Here is a 16,778-nt window from a genome sequence, read left to right as displayed (position 1 = left end):
CCATCTGCAATCCGACCCCACCACCAAAGACATTTTTCCCTCCCCACCCTTATCTCCTTTCCGGAGAGACCACTCTCTCCGTGACTCCCTTCTCCGCTCCACACACCCCTCCAGCTCCACCACACCCGGCACTTTTATCTGCAACCGCAGGAAGTGCTACACCTGCCCCTATACCTCCCCCCTCACCCCCATCCCAGGCCCCAAGAAGACTTTCCACATCAAGCAGATGTTCACCTGCATATCTGCATAATGTGGTATACTGTATCCGCTGTTCCCGTTATGGCCTCCTCTACGTCGGGAAAACCAAGCGGAGGCTTAGGGGCCGCTTTGCAGAACACCTACGCTCGGTTCGCACTAAACAACTGCACCTCCCAGTCGCGAACCATTTCAACTCCCCCTCACATTCCTTAGACGCCATGTCCATCCTGGGCCTCTTGCAGTGCCACAATGATGCCACCCAAAGGTTGCAGGAACAGCAACTCGTATTCCGCTTGGGAACCCTGCAGGCCAATGGTATCGATGTGGACTTCACAAGCTTCAAAATCTCCCCTCCCCCTACTGCATCCCAAAACCAGCCCAGCTTGTCCCCGCCTCCCTAACCTGTCCTTCCTCCCACCTCAAGCCCCACCCCCATCTCCTACCTACTGACCTCATCCCGCCCCCTTGACCTGTCCGTCCTCCCTGGACTGACCTATCTCCTCCCTAACTCCCCACCGTCACTCACCTTTACTGGCTCCATCCCTGCCTCTTTGACCTGTCTGTCTCCTCTCCACCTATCTTCTCCTCTATCCATCTTCTATCCACCTCCCCCGCTCTCCCTATTTATTTCAGAACCCCCTTCCCCTCCCCCATTTCTGACGAAGGGTCTTGACCAGAAACATCAGCCTTCTTGCTCCTCTGATGCTGCTTGGACTGTGTTCATCCAGCTCTACACCTTGTTATCTCAGATTCTCCAGCATCTGCAGTTCCTACTATCTGTTACAATATTTGTGGTGCAACCTGGTAAGTGATTGTTTCTTTAATGTTCTTATAGTGCTTCCTGCGATTAATCAGTATTCCAAACATATAAACATTCATCTGCAAAGCATTACATTTATTTGCCCTTGGTAGAATATGTTGGACAAATAAAACTGCCATCCCATTACTTTAAATCTTTTACGTAATTCAGTTACAACTTCCAATATTTAGCAGAAATATACCTTTATCTGTATGCAAGTAACACCATTCACTAATCTGTTAAGTGTTTTCATTTATTGCAATATTTGTCTCTAGGCAAGAGCATTACTTAAATGTTACCTTCACACATAAGAAATTAAAAATTCAAGATTAATCACAGCAGCATTCAGAAACTGCTTAGTTAACCCATTATTTGCTTTTCTTTTGAATCATTGTTTCAAATGCTCTGGAAAGACTTTTAAATGGTATTATGTACAAGAGCACATTGTCAAATACTTAAAACATCAACTCCCAACAAAAATACCAAGCAGCATAAAAATAGAAAAGTTGTAAATATTTATGAAATATGCACTTCATCTCACCAATTAAACAGATCATTGTTTTGTACAAGTAGAAGGCATTTAAACAGGTGTGATGTTGTGCACTGAGGAAAAATTGGTTTATTGTAAATATTTTAAATTCACAGGACCATAATCCATGTTGTCCCCTATATTGATAAGTGCTTTTAAACATCTTCAACACTTTTTTGTTAAAATATTATTGCAATCAAATTGCAGCACTGTAACAATTTTTTATGCCATGTATTCCCAGAAAAGGGTATTTTCAGAGCTGCACCTTTGAATTTGAGAATACACAGACTTGTACTAACTCATCACCTTTTTAAATCATTCATCGTGTTCCACTTTGATAACGCCAGTCTGAAAAGTGACCTACTGGGAGGAAAAAGAGTTGAAAACAATTTGTTCTGAGACAATGTGCATGTGAGCCCTCATTGTTTGAAATCATTCAAGAGTATCATGCTAAATCAAGGGTGGGGTCAAGGCGGCTACTTACACTTTCAAATATGTATCTAAATCTAATAGAGGGCCATAGGAATCTTGGCATACTGATACACAAATCACAAAGTAGCAACAATGTCGATAAGATCATTAAAAAAAACTGAACCAAGGGCTATTGTTCATTTTTGGAGGAATAGAATGGAAAAAGCAGAGAAATGACATTAAACTTACACTGTGGATAATTCAATTTTCTAAACAGCAAAAACAAATACAGAGGCACTGAAAGATGCAAAAAAAAAAGAACTATACCACCACTGAGACATTTTACATAAAGAAAAATTGAACAGGTTGGGTTTTAAAAAGAAGATATGTAATTTGATAGACTTAAGTTTTTTTTTTGATAGGGTGGACATACAGAAGAAGTTTTCACTTGTGGGAGAGACCAGAACAAGGGGCATAAATATAAGATGATCCATAATTTTGAGAGGAATTTAGGAGAAACTTTTGAATTACAATGTGGAATTCAATGCCACAAGTAGCTGAGGCAATTAAATCAAGTGGACTTAAGAAGCAGCTTGCTAAACTCATTCGGGAGAAGGATATACAAACAGTGTCAGGAAGAGGTTTAAAACTATCAACAGTGGCATAGATCTATCAGGTTCAATGTACAGCATCTTCTATGTAACCATCATAAATTCATCTACAACTCCAAGTCACACAACATTTTGGTTTTAAAATGTTTCTAATGAACAGATTTAATGATTAAAGAAATAAAGATAGTGGTCAAGATATGAAGCTTCATACATTTGTCCGTTAGTCTATCATACTATTTCCTTCATCCACATGCAACACAAGACTGGTTCTGATTGAGATTATTTAATCCTATACAAAGTAAAGTTTTGGTTAAATGTGATCAGAAAGGTTTGAATCTCAGAAAACATCAGCAGTCATGAAGCAAAATGCTGGTATTAGGGTTCCCTGTGAACTCTGCATTTGTAACAAACAGAATTATTAATAGATGAACTTCACAATTGTATACAAGAGTGCAATTTCTCATTTTCACCAGAGAATTATACAGTTAGTTCATTTTAATGTTAGAATTCTCTCTGCCAGCCTTAAAATATGAATAATATTAATATTTATCTAGCTTTTTTAAAGTTTAAGAGAAAAGAGATCCTGGCCAATTTTCCCCTCTCTAGCCTGGGGCAATGAGGTCAATTTAACATTTCTGTTGTCACCTTGGTTTAAATTAATTGACAGCACAGATCAGGAGTCAAACTGAGAACCCTGGCACACTTGATTCAACTACATGATGTTTATTCAATCATGGAAAATTCTGGCCTTTGAGAAAGAATATTAACCAAATAACCAATGGTGTTATTCTACTATTTATTGAAGTCAAATATTTACACTCATCATTAGCAGTTCCTCATCACATCCATTGCAATTCCCCGTAGATTATTAATTAGGTATTTCAATGCCACCTTTAATTTTCTTTACCATGGTGATACTCGATTAATTACTTGTATAATATGGAATACTATTGCCTCGAATGTTAGTATACAATTTTAAAATTTGCTTATAAATGTCCTATACAAGTGCACTTTTTCTTCAACTAACCACAGTACTGTAATAAGTAAGGTAAGGTATCTGATACTTTAACAAAGAATGATAGTGTTTCCTGATTATTTGAAATAGTGATCTATCATCTATCATCTAGCATCTATTCAGAGGATTTTGCCACTTATTTTGCTGCAAAGAGGATGCTGCTCTCAGATCAAAAACATTTTCTGTCTATTTAAAGAATTGAACAATGAAAGCAAAATACTGTGGATACTGGAAATCTGAAACAAACAGAACGCTGGAGAAACACAGCAGGTCTGGCAGCATGTATGGAGAGAGAACATTAACTCAGTTTCCCTCTCCACAGATTGCTGCCAGGCATACAGAGTTTCTCCAGCATTCTCTGTTTTGTTAAATAATTGAAAAATGGTGTTAATGAATTTCAGAGCTAATGTGGTATCAGGTAAGTAGGCCTCAAGACCCAACAATTGCTAATTGAATCAAATGTTTTCCTTCCATTTGTTCAATATAGACAGATTTCAGACCATTCTCAACCATCCTATGCATGGAAAACCCAAAACATCTATAATTAAATGTGATTTCATGTTTGTTCATCAAGTGCTGCCCAGTCCTATGTTCTAACATACACTAACAATCAGTTCAAGATAATTGGTCATGCTCAAAATATGGACCATTTATGTTTGATGGAAGCAACAAATAAGGTCAAGCCTTACATCTGTTATGAATTAGCCTGAAGCATGAAGACCCCATAGTTTCCTGGTGCAGTCCTCAACACCTTACCCAATCAGATCAGCAATGACTTGTTTATCAATCAGCTTCAAAAATCTCCTGTGACATAAATCTAGCATTTTTGCATTTGTCCCGAGGAGCACAAAGTAAAAACTTCCAGCAATATCACTCTTTTCAACATGAATTTTAATTTTCTTATTGCCACTTCCATCTCTGGACTGGGACTGAATCCATATTCCTCACGTGTAGCTGGAACTGCTTTTAGGAGTGCTACTTGTTACAGCAGGTGATTGTAAACAACAGCATTGAGCAATTTGATTTTTTTTTCCCTTTAGACTTTTGACAGAATGCTACTGACCTAGAGGTGACCAAAGTACGAAGATGAGCATTCACAGGCAGCTGAAACGAACCAGGGACCACAATTTTGTTCGGTTGTGAAACTTGAAGTTAAGTAACTTGGCTCATACAGCAAAAGAGTATCCCCATAGGATGTCAGTGGTATTCTCTCAATTCATAGCTACATAGGTCACAGCATCGGAGACCGCTCACTCAGCTGTTCTGTGCCAGCTCTTTACCAGACCAATCAAAGTGCCCCCACTGCCTTACTCTGCCTCTTTATTAGAAAAGGGTCCCTTCTGCTTCGCATATTTATCTGCTCTTCTATTAAAATATGCAATGGTCTCTGACTCAATTACTCCCCCATGGCAAATCAGTCCATGCATGAACAACTTGCAGCATTAAAAATCTCTCTCAATGTTTGACCACACTTGGTGATGATTATCTTCAATTAACTTCCCTGCCAGAGAATTTTTCTTTTCCCTGATCATCAGCTCTCTGATTCCAATGATGAACAATTGACTTTGTGGCAGTAATCTGAACATAAATATATGTTGTGTGTTACATTTTGGTGGAGGTTTAGTATTGTTATGACTAATTTGGGATGGGGGAGGTGGAGGGGTGAACTGAATCCTTTTTTTAAAATCACACCTCTTCACAGTCAAGGTTTGAATTTAAGAATGGAAGTGATATTGCAAGTATTTCTCAGACTGTATATAGCACAGTATCAGAAACAAGTCAGCCATATTCTTTAAGCGACAAAGAACTAGTTTACTGCAAACAAAAAAAAAAAAAAAAAAAAAAAAAAAACTTACTGATGCAATGATGTAAAGATCACTTCACAAAAGTTTAAACCATGCAAATATTTAAAACTCCCCTGCTTGGAAAACACACACACACAGTCTCTCCAGGTTTGGGAAAATCTATAAAACAAAAACTGTGTATTGTGCTATCTTAAAAGTACTATGGCTGAAGTAATATTTAAATTCAGGGAAAAAGACCTAGTTAAAAAAATTGTCCCAAATGCATGTCTGCGGCCAAAGTCAACTTTCACACAAGCACTGGATCAGTTATGATTGGCTGACATCGCTTTTCTGGTGAGTGCAAATTTTGAATTCTCCTTTCGAAGCTCCCCACTTTAAGTGTTGAAGCATTCCAGTTGGTTAAATTCACAAACTTTGATGCCGAAGGTTTCAGAGAAAGGGAGGTGTGGATAGAGAAGACCAATTCCACACTGTTCAAATACAATATTTTCTTTTCACATACAAACTGTGATGAGGCATCTCTGAAAAATTTGTACACTTAACGTCTCCACTCATGCAGCTTGTTCCATGCAAGTGGAATATTGATGCTGCTGTAGCCAGTGTTCTTTGGTTTGTAAAATATACTTCTAAAAAAGTTCAAGATAAACCAAGTTTATCAAGTTCTCACTAATTTCCCTGCTTAATGTCATTTTGTTTTAATGCTGCTTATCCTTTTGGGCCCTGTTTTTCCAACTGGCATCACTATTTTCCTTTTTTACATTGTTTACATGTTGTTATTGGTGAAGTTACCCATTGGTTTTGAAGATAAATACTGATGTCTTGATGAGAGCTCAAAGATGAGGAGGTACTGGAGGTCTTAAAAGGTAGCTAAATCTCCAGGACATGATCAGGTATTTCCCAGAACTTTGTGGGAAGCTAGGGAAGTGATTGCTGGTCTCCTTGCCAAGATACTTGTATCATTGACAGTCATGTGTGAGGTGCTGGAAGACTGGCGGTTGGCTAATGTGGTGCCATTATTTAAGAAAAGTGCTAAGGAAAAGCCAGGGAACTAAAGACCAGTGAGCCTTGCATCAGTGGTGGGTAAGTTGTTGGAGGGATTGAGGGACAGAATTTGCATCCATTTGGAAAGGCAAGGACTGATTAGGGATGGCTTTGTGTATGAGAAATCCTGTCTCACTAACTTGATTGAGTATTTTAAAGAGGTGACAAAGAAGATTGATGAGTGGTAGAAGTTGTCTATGTGGACTTCAGCATAGCATTCAACAAGGTTATGCATAATAGACTAGTTAGTAAGGTTAGATCACATGAGATCCAAGGGAGCTAGCTAACTGGATACAAAATTGGCTTGAAGGTAGGAGACAAAGGGTGATGGTTAAGGCCTGTGACCAGTGGTGCAACACAAGGATTGGTGCTTTTCATCATTTATATAAACAATTTGGATGACAAAATAGGAGGTACGGTTAGTAAGTTTGCAGACGGTCAACTCAGCACAACAAGATCTTAATCAGATGGGCCAATGGGCCGTGGAGTGGTAGATGGAGTTTAAATTAGATAAATGTGAGGTGTTGCATTTTGGTAAGGCAAACCAGGGCAGGACTTATACAGCTAATGGTAGGACCCCAGGGAGTTTTTCTGAATAAAGAGACCTACGGGTGCAGTTACATAGTTCCTTGAAAGTGGAGTCACAAGTAGACAGGGTAGTGAAGGCAGCATTTGGCACGTTTGCCTTCATTGGTCAGTGCATTGACTATAAGAGTTGGAATGTTATGTTATAGCTGTACAGGACACTGGTGGGGCCACTTTTACAAGGATGTTGCTGGGACGGGAGTGTTTGAGCTACAGGGAGAGGCTGAACGGACTGAGGCGTTTTTCCTCAGATGCATTTGGATATATACATACACATACAAGTATGCATAGATAAAGTATTCATCTGCATTCAACAGTATTGAACTTAGAATGTTTATTTAATATACGGATCTTATGCTTTTATTTTTACATTGGAGGTCCATTTGAACGTTTTGAAGAAATGAACAGATGGCCACCAGTTTATGCAACTTCAAAGATTGCATCATATTACGCTCCAGTGGGTTTGTTCATTTAGTTGAGCAATGGAATCTCGTTATGACTGCTTGGATGAGTTCCAAGCCCTATTAATGATTTAGCTTAGCAGGTGTTATTGACATAGCTGTGAAGGGGACTGTGTGTTTTGTTTGATTGACAGTTTTATGACCAAATAATAAAATTGAAGTGTTTGGAAGAAATTTTTATTTCTTATTTTAACAGAGCCATGAGCACTTAAAAAGGAAACATTTAGAAGGGAGCTTGAATGGCTTATTTTTGACAATTTTGAGAGTTTTTATAATAGGATTAAAGTGTTTTGAAGAGGTTTGTGGATGTCTGTTTATTCTGACAGCTTCATGAAAAATTCAAAGATTTCTCAATGTTATTATAGGGTTTAGGAGTTCTGTCCATACTGGAAACTAGGTGAAACAGTATAGAGGATGCATGGCAAGATCAGAGATAAAGACAGTATGGAGGGAGAATGGTACTGTCCCATGGTGCCAAAGTGCATGGAGGAACATGGAGAAGCAACAGAGAAGGTGAATGGGACGGGATAGGTGGGCGACTGAATGAGTGAAAATGATACTACATTGTTGAAAAGAAATTAATATTTAAAACCTACAGAACATTTTCTGAAATGTGTTTTCTTTCTTTAAACAAACACAAACATAGCATTTTTTCCTAGCTACCATCAGTTCTAAGGAAGGGTCACCGAACCTGACTTCTCTCCATAGATACCTGCCAGAGTTGCCAAGTCTTTTCAGCAATTTGTTTTTGTTACGAATATAAAATTTCTCCCCCTTAAATTTTTCTATTTATTTTGAACTACTGTCCTGCATGCTATTTGGAAAATACAAGGGAACCTTATAACTAAGCTATGTCTAGACCCTGAAAATAACTCTGCTGATGCACTAGCCCAAAAAAAGTATTATCGTCTAGATCATGGATTTCTTATTATTCATGCTAATTACAAATAAATTTTACATTTAAATGAATAAAAATACAAAGGACAGGTACTTACATTTTATTATCTTTGTAAGTTTTGTTCATGCTATGTTGATTGGGAAGATTTCTACATTTAGGTATCCTATAATAGTGTCAGTGGTAAATCTACAATAATGCCCATTGCTCATTATTTAGTCTACTTTTGTTATTCCATGTCACCAACACCTCCCCACTTAAACTGCTTTTGTTTTAAATTAAATAAAAGCAAAAGAACAGCTAATGTGCACTACTGAAACAACATCAACCACCTTAGAAGCCTGTCTGTTTGACCCTAAAACAGTTATTCCTATTGAAAAATTTGGCAAATCCAAACTAAATACATTCATGGTGGTGGACCAAACAAGAAGTCTGGTTGTATTTAGGCTTGAATTGTAAATTTTAAGGGAGAAATAAGCTCAATAATTCCACAGTACGAACTTGTATAGCTGGACTTAAAAATACAATTTTTCCAGATGAAAGCCGAAGTTTGTGGATATATAACCAGCCAGATGTATTAAGTGGTAGGATCAGACTGTTACAAACTCTAAATGAAACAAAGAACTGCAAATGCTGGAGATCTGAAACAAACAAAAACAGGAATTGTGGAAAAACTGTCTCCGAACCACTGAAGAAGGGTTACAGGGCTTGAAATATTCTCTCTCTCTCCCTCTCTCCCCCTCCCTCCATAGATGCTGTCAGATCTGCCAAGTTCCTCCAGCAATTTTGGTTTTTGCTTGTTACATTATGACAACCTTAGGCTATTGCTTAATACAACAAGAAATTCCTTTGCTAACTATCTCACACACTAGCACTGCTGAGATACAATTTGTCAAAAGCCAGTTGAAGCATCGACATAGCAACACATTAGCCATGTAACACAGTGCTCCAATCTTTAGAAACATTTGTAAAAATCAATTTCTTCCCATGAACAATTAAAAGCAGAAATTTTTCTTTTTAAAACCCCAAGCTTATGGTCAGTATTTGTTCCTTTTACAACAGGGAAGAGATTGTAGCTTGCACTTGGTTTGAGTTAGCACTTGGGGAAGTTATAAACAAACAGTCAGTCATATGTGGCCCAGAGCATAAGCAGGCTAGCTCAGGTCAATTGGTGGTTGTACTTTAATATTTGTTCATTTACAACTTCTCCAGTTTGAGGAGCTGGGTGTTTACATTATTGGTGACATCATTCTGAATCAGAAAATGGGATCTTTAACGTCTGCAAGATGAAATCCATACAAATTACCAGGTATATTAATTAAAATTCTACACGTGCTCTCAAAGCTCCATGGTATCTTGGACATCCTCATCTATAATCTTTCAGGCAGTAGAAATGACTTTAAAAGTAATTATAAAATGAACCACAATCACAAACTTTGCCGTGATGCATGTAAATCAATTGTTTCGACAATATATAACCAGTAAAACTAAGGATGGCATTTGATATCGGCTGTCACAGCCAGGCCCACAATCAGTCTCTAAGCAGCAGGAAAGCTGACTGAAATGGCACAGGAAGGCACTGATTTGAGAAACTCTTCCACAGTAGACATCAGTTAGGCTCAGGGTTTAAAACGAGGGCCACATGACTTTCCTGTGCCCTCCAATGGAGGCCCCAAAAACCTCGGTGGCTGGCCAGTGGCCAATTATCAGGTCCCTTTGTTGTTAAGCACTCAGTATCAGTAAATAGGTCATGCTGGAAACCGTTCCTTTCCTCCATGCTTCTGGGTCTCCCTCCCTATGACTACAATCTTGCCCTCACTTATTCAAGTACCGGGATTCAACAATGTCCTCTAGTGAAATCCCTGCTCCTGGTGAAAAGCTGCCACAGCTGATTGGGTAACAGCTCTCTGGGGCTGTGGTATCCTGACAGATTTGCCAAGTTCCTCCAGCAATTTCGGTTTTTGCTTGTTACAGTATGACAACCTTAGTCTATTGCTTAATACAACAAGACATATTTAATTTGGCCAGTCCTACCCCAGGGAGTTGATATAGATTTCGAGAACCCTGTCAATAACATTAAATCCAGCCCCAGGTTTTAAGAGAACCAATTAAAATGTATAACTTCTCATTGAGAGGCTTGTCATGGAACCAGCGTACAAAAAAAGGAAGCAAACATAAATCAAAATATTGTGGCAAAATGTAAGCATATAAAATACCATTAAAATGGAAACAAAGAGGCATCATCCTTAAAGTGAGTACTATTTGTTCACAGTTAAACATGTACTTTGAATCCATACCAATTATTTGTCCATTTTCCAAAATCATAAACTTAGCATTTCTTATATCATAAAATGTTCCTTTCATGATTTCTATTATACATCCTGCCAGAGTGCAGCAAGTTACCTGTATATGTAGCAAAAATCCAACTAATTATTTCAGATTATTGTTGCCGTGATCAGACATTTATTAAAAAAAAAGTCTATATATGAACCAATATTTGATGAATGAAATTACTTGAGAAAACTGAATAAAAGTCGATGATTTTTCTTTTGCTACATATTTGGGAGATGGAACAGAACCTCTTGTTCATGACGCTGATGTGCTGACAGTTCTAAGAGCCCATTTTCAAAATTCAATGCTTCTCAGGCCCAGCAAATCTGGTGGAGCATTACTTAAATGACAAGTGTCGTTGTAATATTACTGGACTCAATCTGCTCATGCTCTGAGGACATGGGTAGATCATGGTAGCTGGTGTAATTTAAATTCAACTAATAAATCTAAAACAAAGTTAGTCTCAGTAATTGTAATCATGAAACTATTGTTAATTGTCTTATTTTTAAAAAATAACTGGTTCACTAATATCCTTTAGGCAAGGAAATCTACAATCCTTACATAGTCTGCACTACATGTGACTTCAGAGCCACAACCACATGGTTAACCCTCAAATGCCCTCTGAAATAGCATAGCAAGGAGCAATTAGGGAAGGGCAACAAATGCTCACCTTGCTGATGTATTGACATTCTGTGAAAGTAAAGAAAGAATGCAGATGAATAGAACAACAACATAACACCTTTGTCTCATGTCGAGAATAGTGGGGGAAAAAATAACGGAAAAAGAAAAGCTGCACCAAAACTGAGCATAATCTTAATGCTTTTGCTCAAGTTAAGTGTGAGCTATTGTAAAATTTGGCTGTTTTCATTGTAACAAACATTTCCTATCCTCCCCTTTATGAACAACTTAACTACTACATATGTTAGTGTTCTTAATTTCCACAATCAATGGATCTAAAGATCTATACTGGTGACTGCACTAATTCCATGAATTAACAGAGTAGGACCCAGGTTTTTGGTCATTATGTCAAGCTGCTCCAGATATCTTTCATGCAATGCAATATTAGCAGGAGGTCGTGGCAGGTAGAGAAATCGGATAGCTGGATGGGCACTCTGCTCTAAAATCATCCTGTTTACAGCCATCAGATAGTCATCAGAGATTCTCATTGCATTTGATGGGAAGTTATTTGCAAAACTACCATCACAGCCATCTTCAGGAACCATCTGTTTGTGCCAGTGAAGGGCAGTAACACTATCCCAGTGCAGAGTTTTAATCGAACCTTTGATACGCAGCTGACGTAAAAGTTGTTTTAGCTTTTTTTCCTGCTCTCCAACACTATTTCCAGATTCAACACACAGAAAAATACGCAGTTTGGCTGACCTCCAGGAGCGCACCATGTTAAGAATACATGCCATTTGTAACAGAAACAGGCTGCAAGTATCAACGTAATTAGCACTGTCAGGGCGAAGTGGATTGAGCGGCCACACATCAATGGAGACCTCATAGTTCTTGCAACCAAACAGTTCTGCTTTGTTTAGCTGGCAGAAGTATCGGGCTAAACAAACATTTTTTAACATTTTGATGGAATCAGAAATAATGGCCACATACTCTTTGCCTGACAGTGCCTTTGATGACGATGCATCTCTGGCTGGAGGAAAATTAGGCTGCAAGTTGCAATCTTGTCCACTTGTGATAGAAGACCTATTACATGAAAATGCTGGAATTTGTTCTAAACCATCCTCAGGAGCACAGTCATCATAAAAACCGAGGATAAGAGTATTTGGTCTCATTCCACCTATAAAACAGAGCAGAAAAAACAACAGTAACTTACTGTACTACAATGACAAGTATTGATACAAGTTCATTCTCACTGGCTACTAACAAACAAACTAAATTCAAATGAACATTTGTTTAAAATGAATTGCTATTTTATGGCTTACTTACCTAGACCAGAGATGAATAAAAGATGTTGAACCCCATGACGTACTGAGTCAGAGAGCGTAAGGCTGACAAATGATTTTACATTCAGTGCATCAACTAAACTTAGCCAAGAATCATATTGTGCTTGAAGAGGGTCAGAAGGCATCTCATCTATAAAGGAACAGAATATATGGATGAAAGTTAGTGATAATATCACTGGATTTTATAAAGATCTTTACGTGCTTTATATTTATACCAAAAGAAGAAATGTTTTGAATATTTGTTGAAATGCAAATTGAAGTCACACCAGATTTTGCATACCTATTTTTAAAATGATGTCAATTTTTCGAGAATGAGAAACATTGTAATGGAATGATTTCCCCTCCTGGCTACTGCTGAATTATTGGTATTCCCAGCAAGATTAATGATCACACTTCGTCGCCACTGCAAGGCACTGAACTGACAACAGGGCTTAAACACCATGACCAAACCAGGCAGTATTATTTGTTTTCTTTAATATTAAGTAATTGTACTAAATATTCAGTGACCTGTGTTTGCATTTCTACATGGTGGTTACAAATGCTCTGAAAGCAAATGAGTTGTTTGATGTCAGGTACCCCAGCTCAGCAATGCTCAATCTCCTTTCATCTGGCCTCTGCACCAAGAACTTTCCAATTAAAGGATACCGGTTCAATCTAGACACCATGTGGCCTGTGGTTTGTCCTACAATTCTCAAACTTGACTGACCACCATCCATGTGGTTTGCTGGATTAATACATGCAATAGCAACAATTCTGGAAAGATTTATATTTCTTCACAAATCAAGTTATCAAATCTCAGCTGCATGATGAAATATATTTTAAACAAATGTAATTTTGTAGAACCTGGCTCAGCAATATAAACGGTGCACATCATGTTGTCACAATAAATCAGCACAGACAGTTTCATATGCAGCGAGGTTATGTATAAAATGCAATGTGGTAATAAAAGTACATTTCTTGTTTTGGAAATGATTAGTTATTTGCCCTCTGGTCATTCCAGATAAAACAGATGCTTATTATTGACGTAATCCTTAAAAATAATGAAGAAATTAGCTCAATGTCAAAGAGTTGTGAGATAAAGGAGTAACATCTATTTTCAGCAGGTATAGCTGAGAGAAATATAAACAGAATGGGGGATATATAGGCTGACCATTATGTCTCTCGAAACGGATGATGTGCTTGAGGTTTCTAAAGACAGCACCTATTTAGTTAGGGACAAGGAGCAGAGAAGCCGTTGCATATTACAGGCAAGCAAGTAGCAGGAAAGAAATAGAAAGCTAAATTTAGGGAAATTTTGGAAAGATGTGAAAAATAGAAGTTATGGGAAACTTCATTTATTGACCTAGGAGAAAGAAAAGAGGAAAGGAAAAAGGGAGATTCCCAAATATTTGAGCAAAATAAACTTAATTTCTCAGCTTGTTTCTGCACAAGGAGAAAGGAAGAAGCAGTGTTGGATCACCCAAGGAATGAAGTGGGCAGATGCTGGAGAATCTGAGATAACAAGGTGTAGAGCTGGATGAACACAGCAGGCCAAGCAGCATCATAGGAGCAGGAAGGCTGATGTTTCGGGCCTAGACCCTTCATTTGATAGCTGAAATCAAAATACTATTAAGTTTAGAATAGTTTTGGAAAAGGATAAGGACAAACTAAGATGATAATATTCCAATGAAGAAGGCTCATTTCAGCGAGTTCAAAAAGGTGATGGGAAATAAATATTGACAGATAAACAGCAAGTAAGAAATGGCAAGTTTCAGAAAGGAGGTACAATTCAGGGACAAATTAGACACCTTCCTAAAAGGAAGAAAGGAAGTGTATCCAAAACATTGCAAACCAGCCATCCAGCCAACAGCGGTAGAAGCCCACAGAATTGAAGACAAAACACTGACATGCTGGGAAATTGGTTGAGTGGCAAGCAACAGAAAGTAGGGACAATGGGTAGGTACTGAAATTGGCAGGATGTGACCAGTTGTGTCCAACAAAGATCAGTGTTTGGGCCCCAGTTATTCCCGTTATTACTTGGATAATGGCATAGAAGTCATATATCCAAATTTACTGATGACACAAAATTAGGTGGCAGTTAATTGTTAATGTTAGTGACACCATAAAATTAAAAAGGGATACTAATAGACTAGGTGAATGGACAAAACTGCGGCAGATAGAGTTCAACGCAAGCAAGTGTGAGGTTATCCATTTTAGACTGAGAAAGGACAGATCGGGGTACTTTCTAGATTGGACAACCACTGTATTTAAGTTCATACAAAGAGATTTGGGGGTTCAAGTGCACAGACATTTAAAATGTCACAAACAGGTGCAGAAAATCATCAAGAAAGCTAATGGAATGCTGGCCTTTACATCTAGAGAATTGGAGTACGAGGATCATAAGTTATGGTGCAGTTACACAATACTATGGTTAGTCCTCACTTGGAGTAATGCGTGCAGATCTGGGCATCACACATCCTAGCAAGGATATATTGGCCTTGGAGGGGAGTACAACACAGATTTACAAAGAATGATACCTGGACTTCAAGGGTTAAGTTATAGGAGAGATTATACATATTAGGTCCATTTTCTCAGAAGTTAGAAGGTTAAGGGTTGATCTGATCAAAGTCCCCAAGAGATTAACAGGAAATGACAGTGCAGATAAAGATAAAATATTTCCACTGGTTGGGGATTCTAGAACTAGGGGACATAGTTTAACACTTAAAACTAGACCATTCAGGAGAGATGTTAGGAAGCATTTCTAAATGCAAAAGGTGGTGGGTGTTTGGAAACCATTCCCACAAACAGCAGTGGATGCTGGATCAGTTATTAATTTTAAAATCTGAGATTAGCTTTTAAGCAAAGGTATTAAGGGATATATGGGCCAAAGGCAGGTATGTGGAGTTAGGCCACACATCAGCCATGATCTCATTAAATTGGAGGGCCTGAATGGTCTACTCCTGTTCTTGTATTCCCTATGACCCCCATTCCTGATACTAGAATAGTGAAAGATGACAGGAGGGAGTATTTCAAGCATTAAATGAAGACCAGAATAAAACAGGTGAACATCAGTAACCATTTGAAAGAAGATCATGGTTTGTAAATGACAACGAACAAAAATTGTTAAAGGCAAGGTGCATGGAGGTTGAAGGTGGTAGTGGAGTTTATGTTTTGTTAATGGACCTCCAAAAACCATTTAATAAAGTGCAACATCATGGAGAATTTGAGAATCACTATATTACATGGACAATGGCAGAATGGATACAAAATTAGCTGAGAACAAAAAGCAGAGTGCGTGGTTGTTTCCTACACTAAAGTGAAGTGGTGACCCCACAGATTATTGGAACCACTGCTAGTTTTAATATATGTTAATGATTTAGCATTGAAATAATTTCAAAGTTTGGAAATAAAGAAAGAAGTGAGAAGGATAGTTTCAGTCATCAGGAAGACCTACACTGTTGTCAAAACGCAAATGAAAATTGCAGAGAGCTGATGCATTTTGGAAGGAAAACAAGGAGAGGCAATATAGCTGGTAGATTTTTAATGTAGAACCAAGAGAGATCAAGGGCTCAACTTTGTTAGTCGAGCACGTTGATAAAGCAATGAAAATATATAGGATATTTAGCTATGCAAATAAAGTCAGAGTACAAAGTGATGCTAACGTATCTTGAATCAATCATTAAATCTCAGCTAGTGTCTGAATCTGGGCACAGCTCTTAAAAAGGATGTCACAGGCTTGGAGAGAGTGCAGAGAATGATATTAGGATGGAGATAGTTCAGTTGCATGGAGACATGGGAGAAGTCTGTTTGTTTGCCTGCATGAGAAGGTTAAAGGGAGTTTCAGAGCGTTCAAAATTGTGTGGTATCAGATTATGAAGATGGTTTTTTTCTAATAGAAAGATTTATCGTATTCAGAGGCCACGTATTTAGGATAACGATAAAAAAATGCCAAAGGGAACATGAAAGAGAAAGCTATTTACTCATCAGTTTGCCAGTCTGGAATATACAGTCTGAAAGGGTGGTGGGAGCAGATTCAATAGCAAATTTCAAAAGGAAAGTGGATACATACTTTATATCAAGGTGCAGAGCTGGATGAACACAGCAGGCCAAGCAGCATCATAGGAGCAGAAAGGCTGACGTTTCGGGCCTAGACCCTT

At 38.2% G+C, this 16,778-nt stretch overlaps 1 protein-coding gene across 4 annotated transcripts in view; it reads right to left on the bottom strand.

Annotated features, from left to right (window-relative positions):
• The window catches only part of zgc:153039 (uncharacterized protein LOC767698 homolog), a 133,612-nt gene that overhangs the window by 16,944 nt on the left and 99,890 nt on the right, over positions 1–16,778 (bottom strand). Inside the window, exons 12-15 of one of the 4 annotated variants that reach the window (XM_048604438.1) lie at positions 12,626–12,772; positions 12,290–12,476; positions 11,352–11,371; positions 1,079–1,889 (exon numbers count right to left, since the gene is read on the bottom strand). In XM_048604438.1, coding sequence (XP_048460395.1) covers positions 1,846–1,889; positions 11,352–11,371; positions 12,290–12,476; positions 12,626–12,772 — 398 coding nt within the window. In that variant the 3' untranslated portion in view covers positions 1,079–1,845. Of the gene's footprint in view, positions 1–1,078; positions 1,890–7,129; positions 12,477–12,625; positions 12,773–16,778 lie in introns of those variants that run through there. The other 3 variants (XM_048604439.1, XM_048604440.1, XM_048604437.1) reach the window with 3 other exon arrangements.

The sequence above is a fragment of the Rhincodon typus genome, chromosome 13, assembly GCF_021869965.1.
Source record: "Rhincodon typus isolate 14 chromosome 13, sRhiTyp1.1, whole genome shotgun sequence".
Classification (NCBI taxonomy): Eukaryota; Metazoa; Chordata; class Chondrichthyes; order Orectolobiformes; family Rhincodontidae; genus Rhincodon; species Rhincodon typus.
This window is presented reverse-complemented; position numbering and strand designations above follow the sequence as displayed.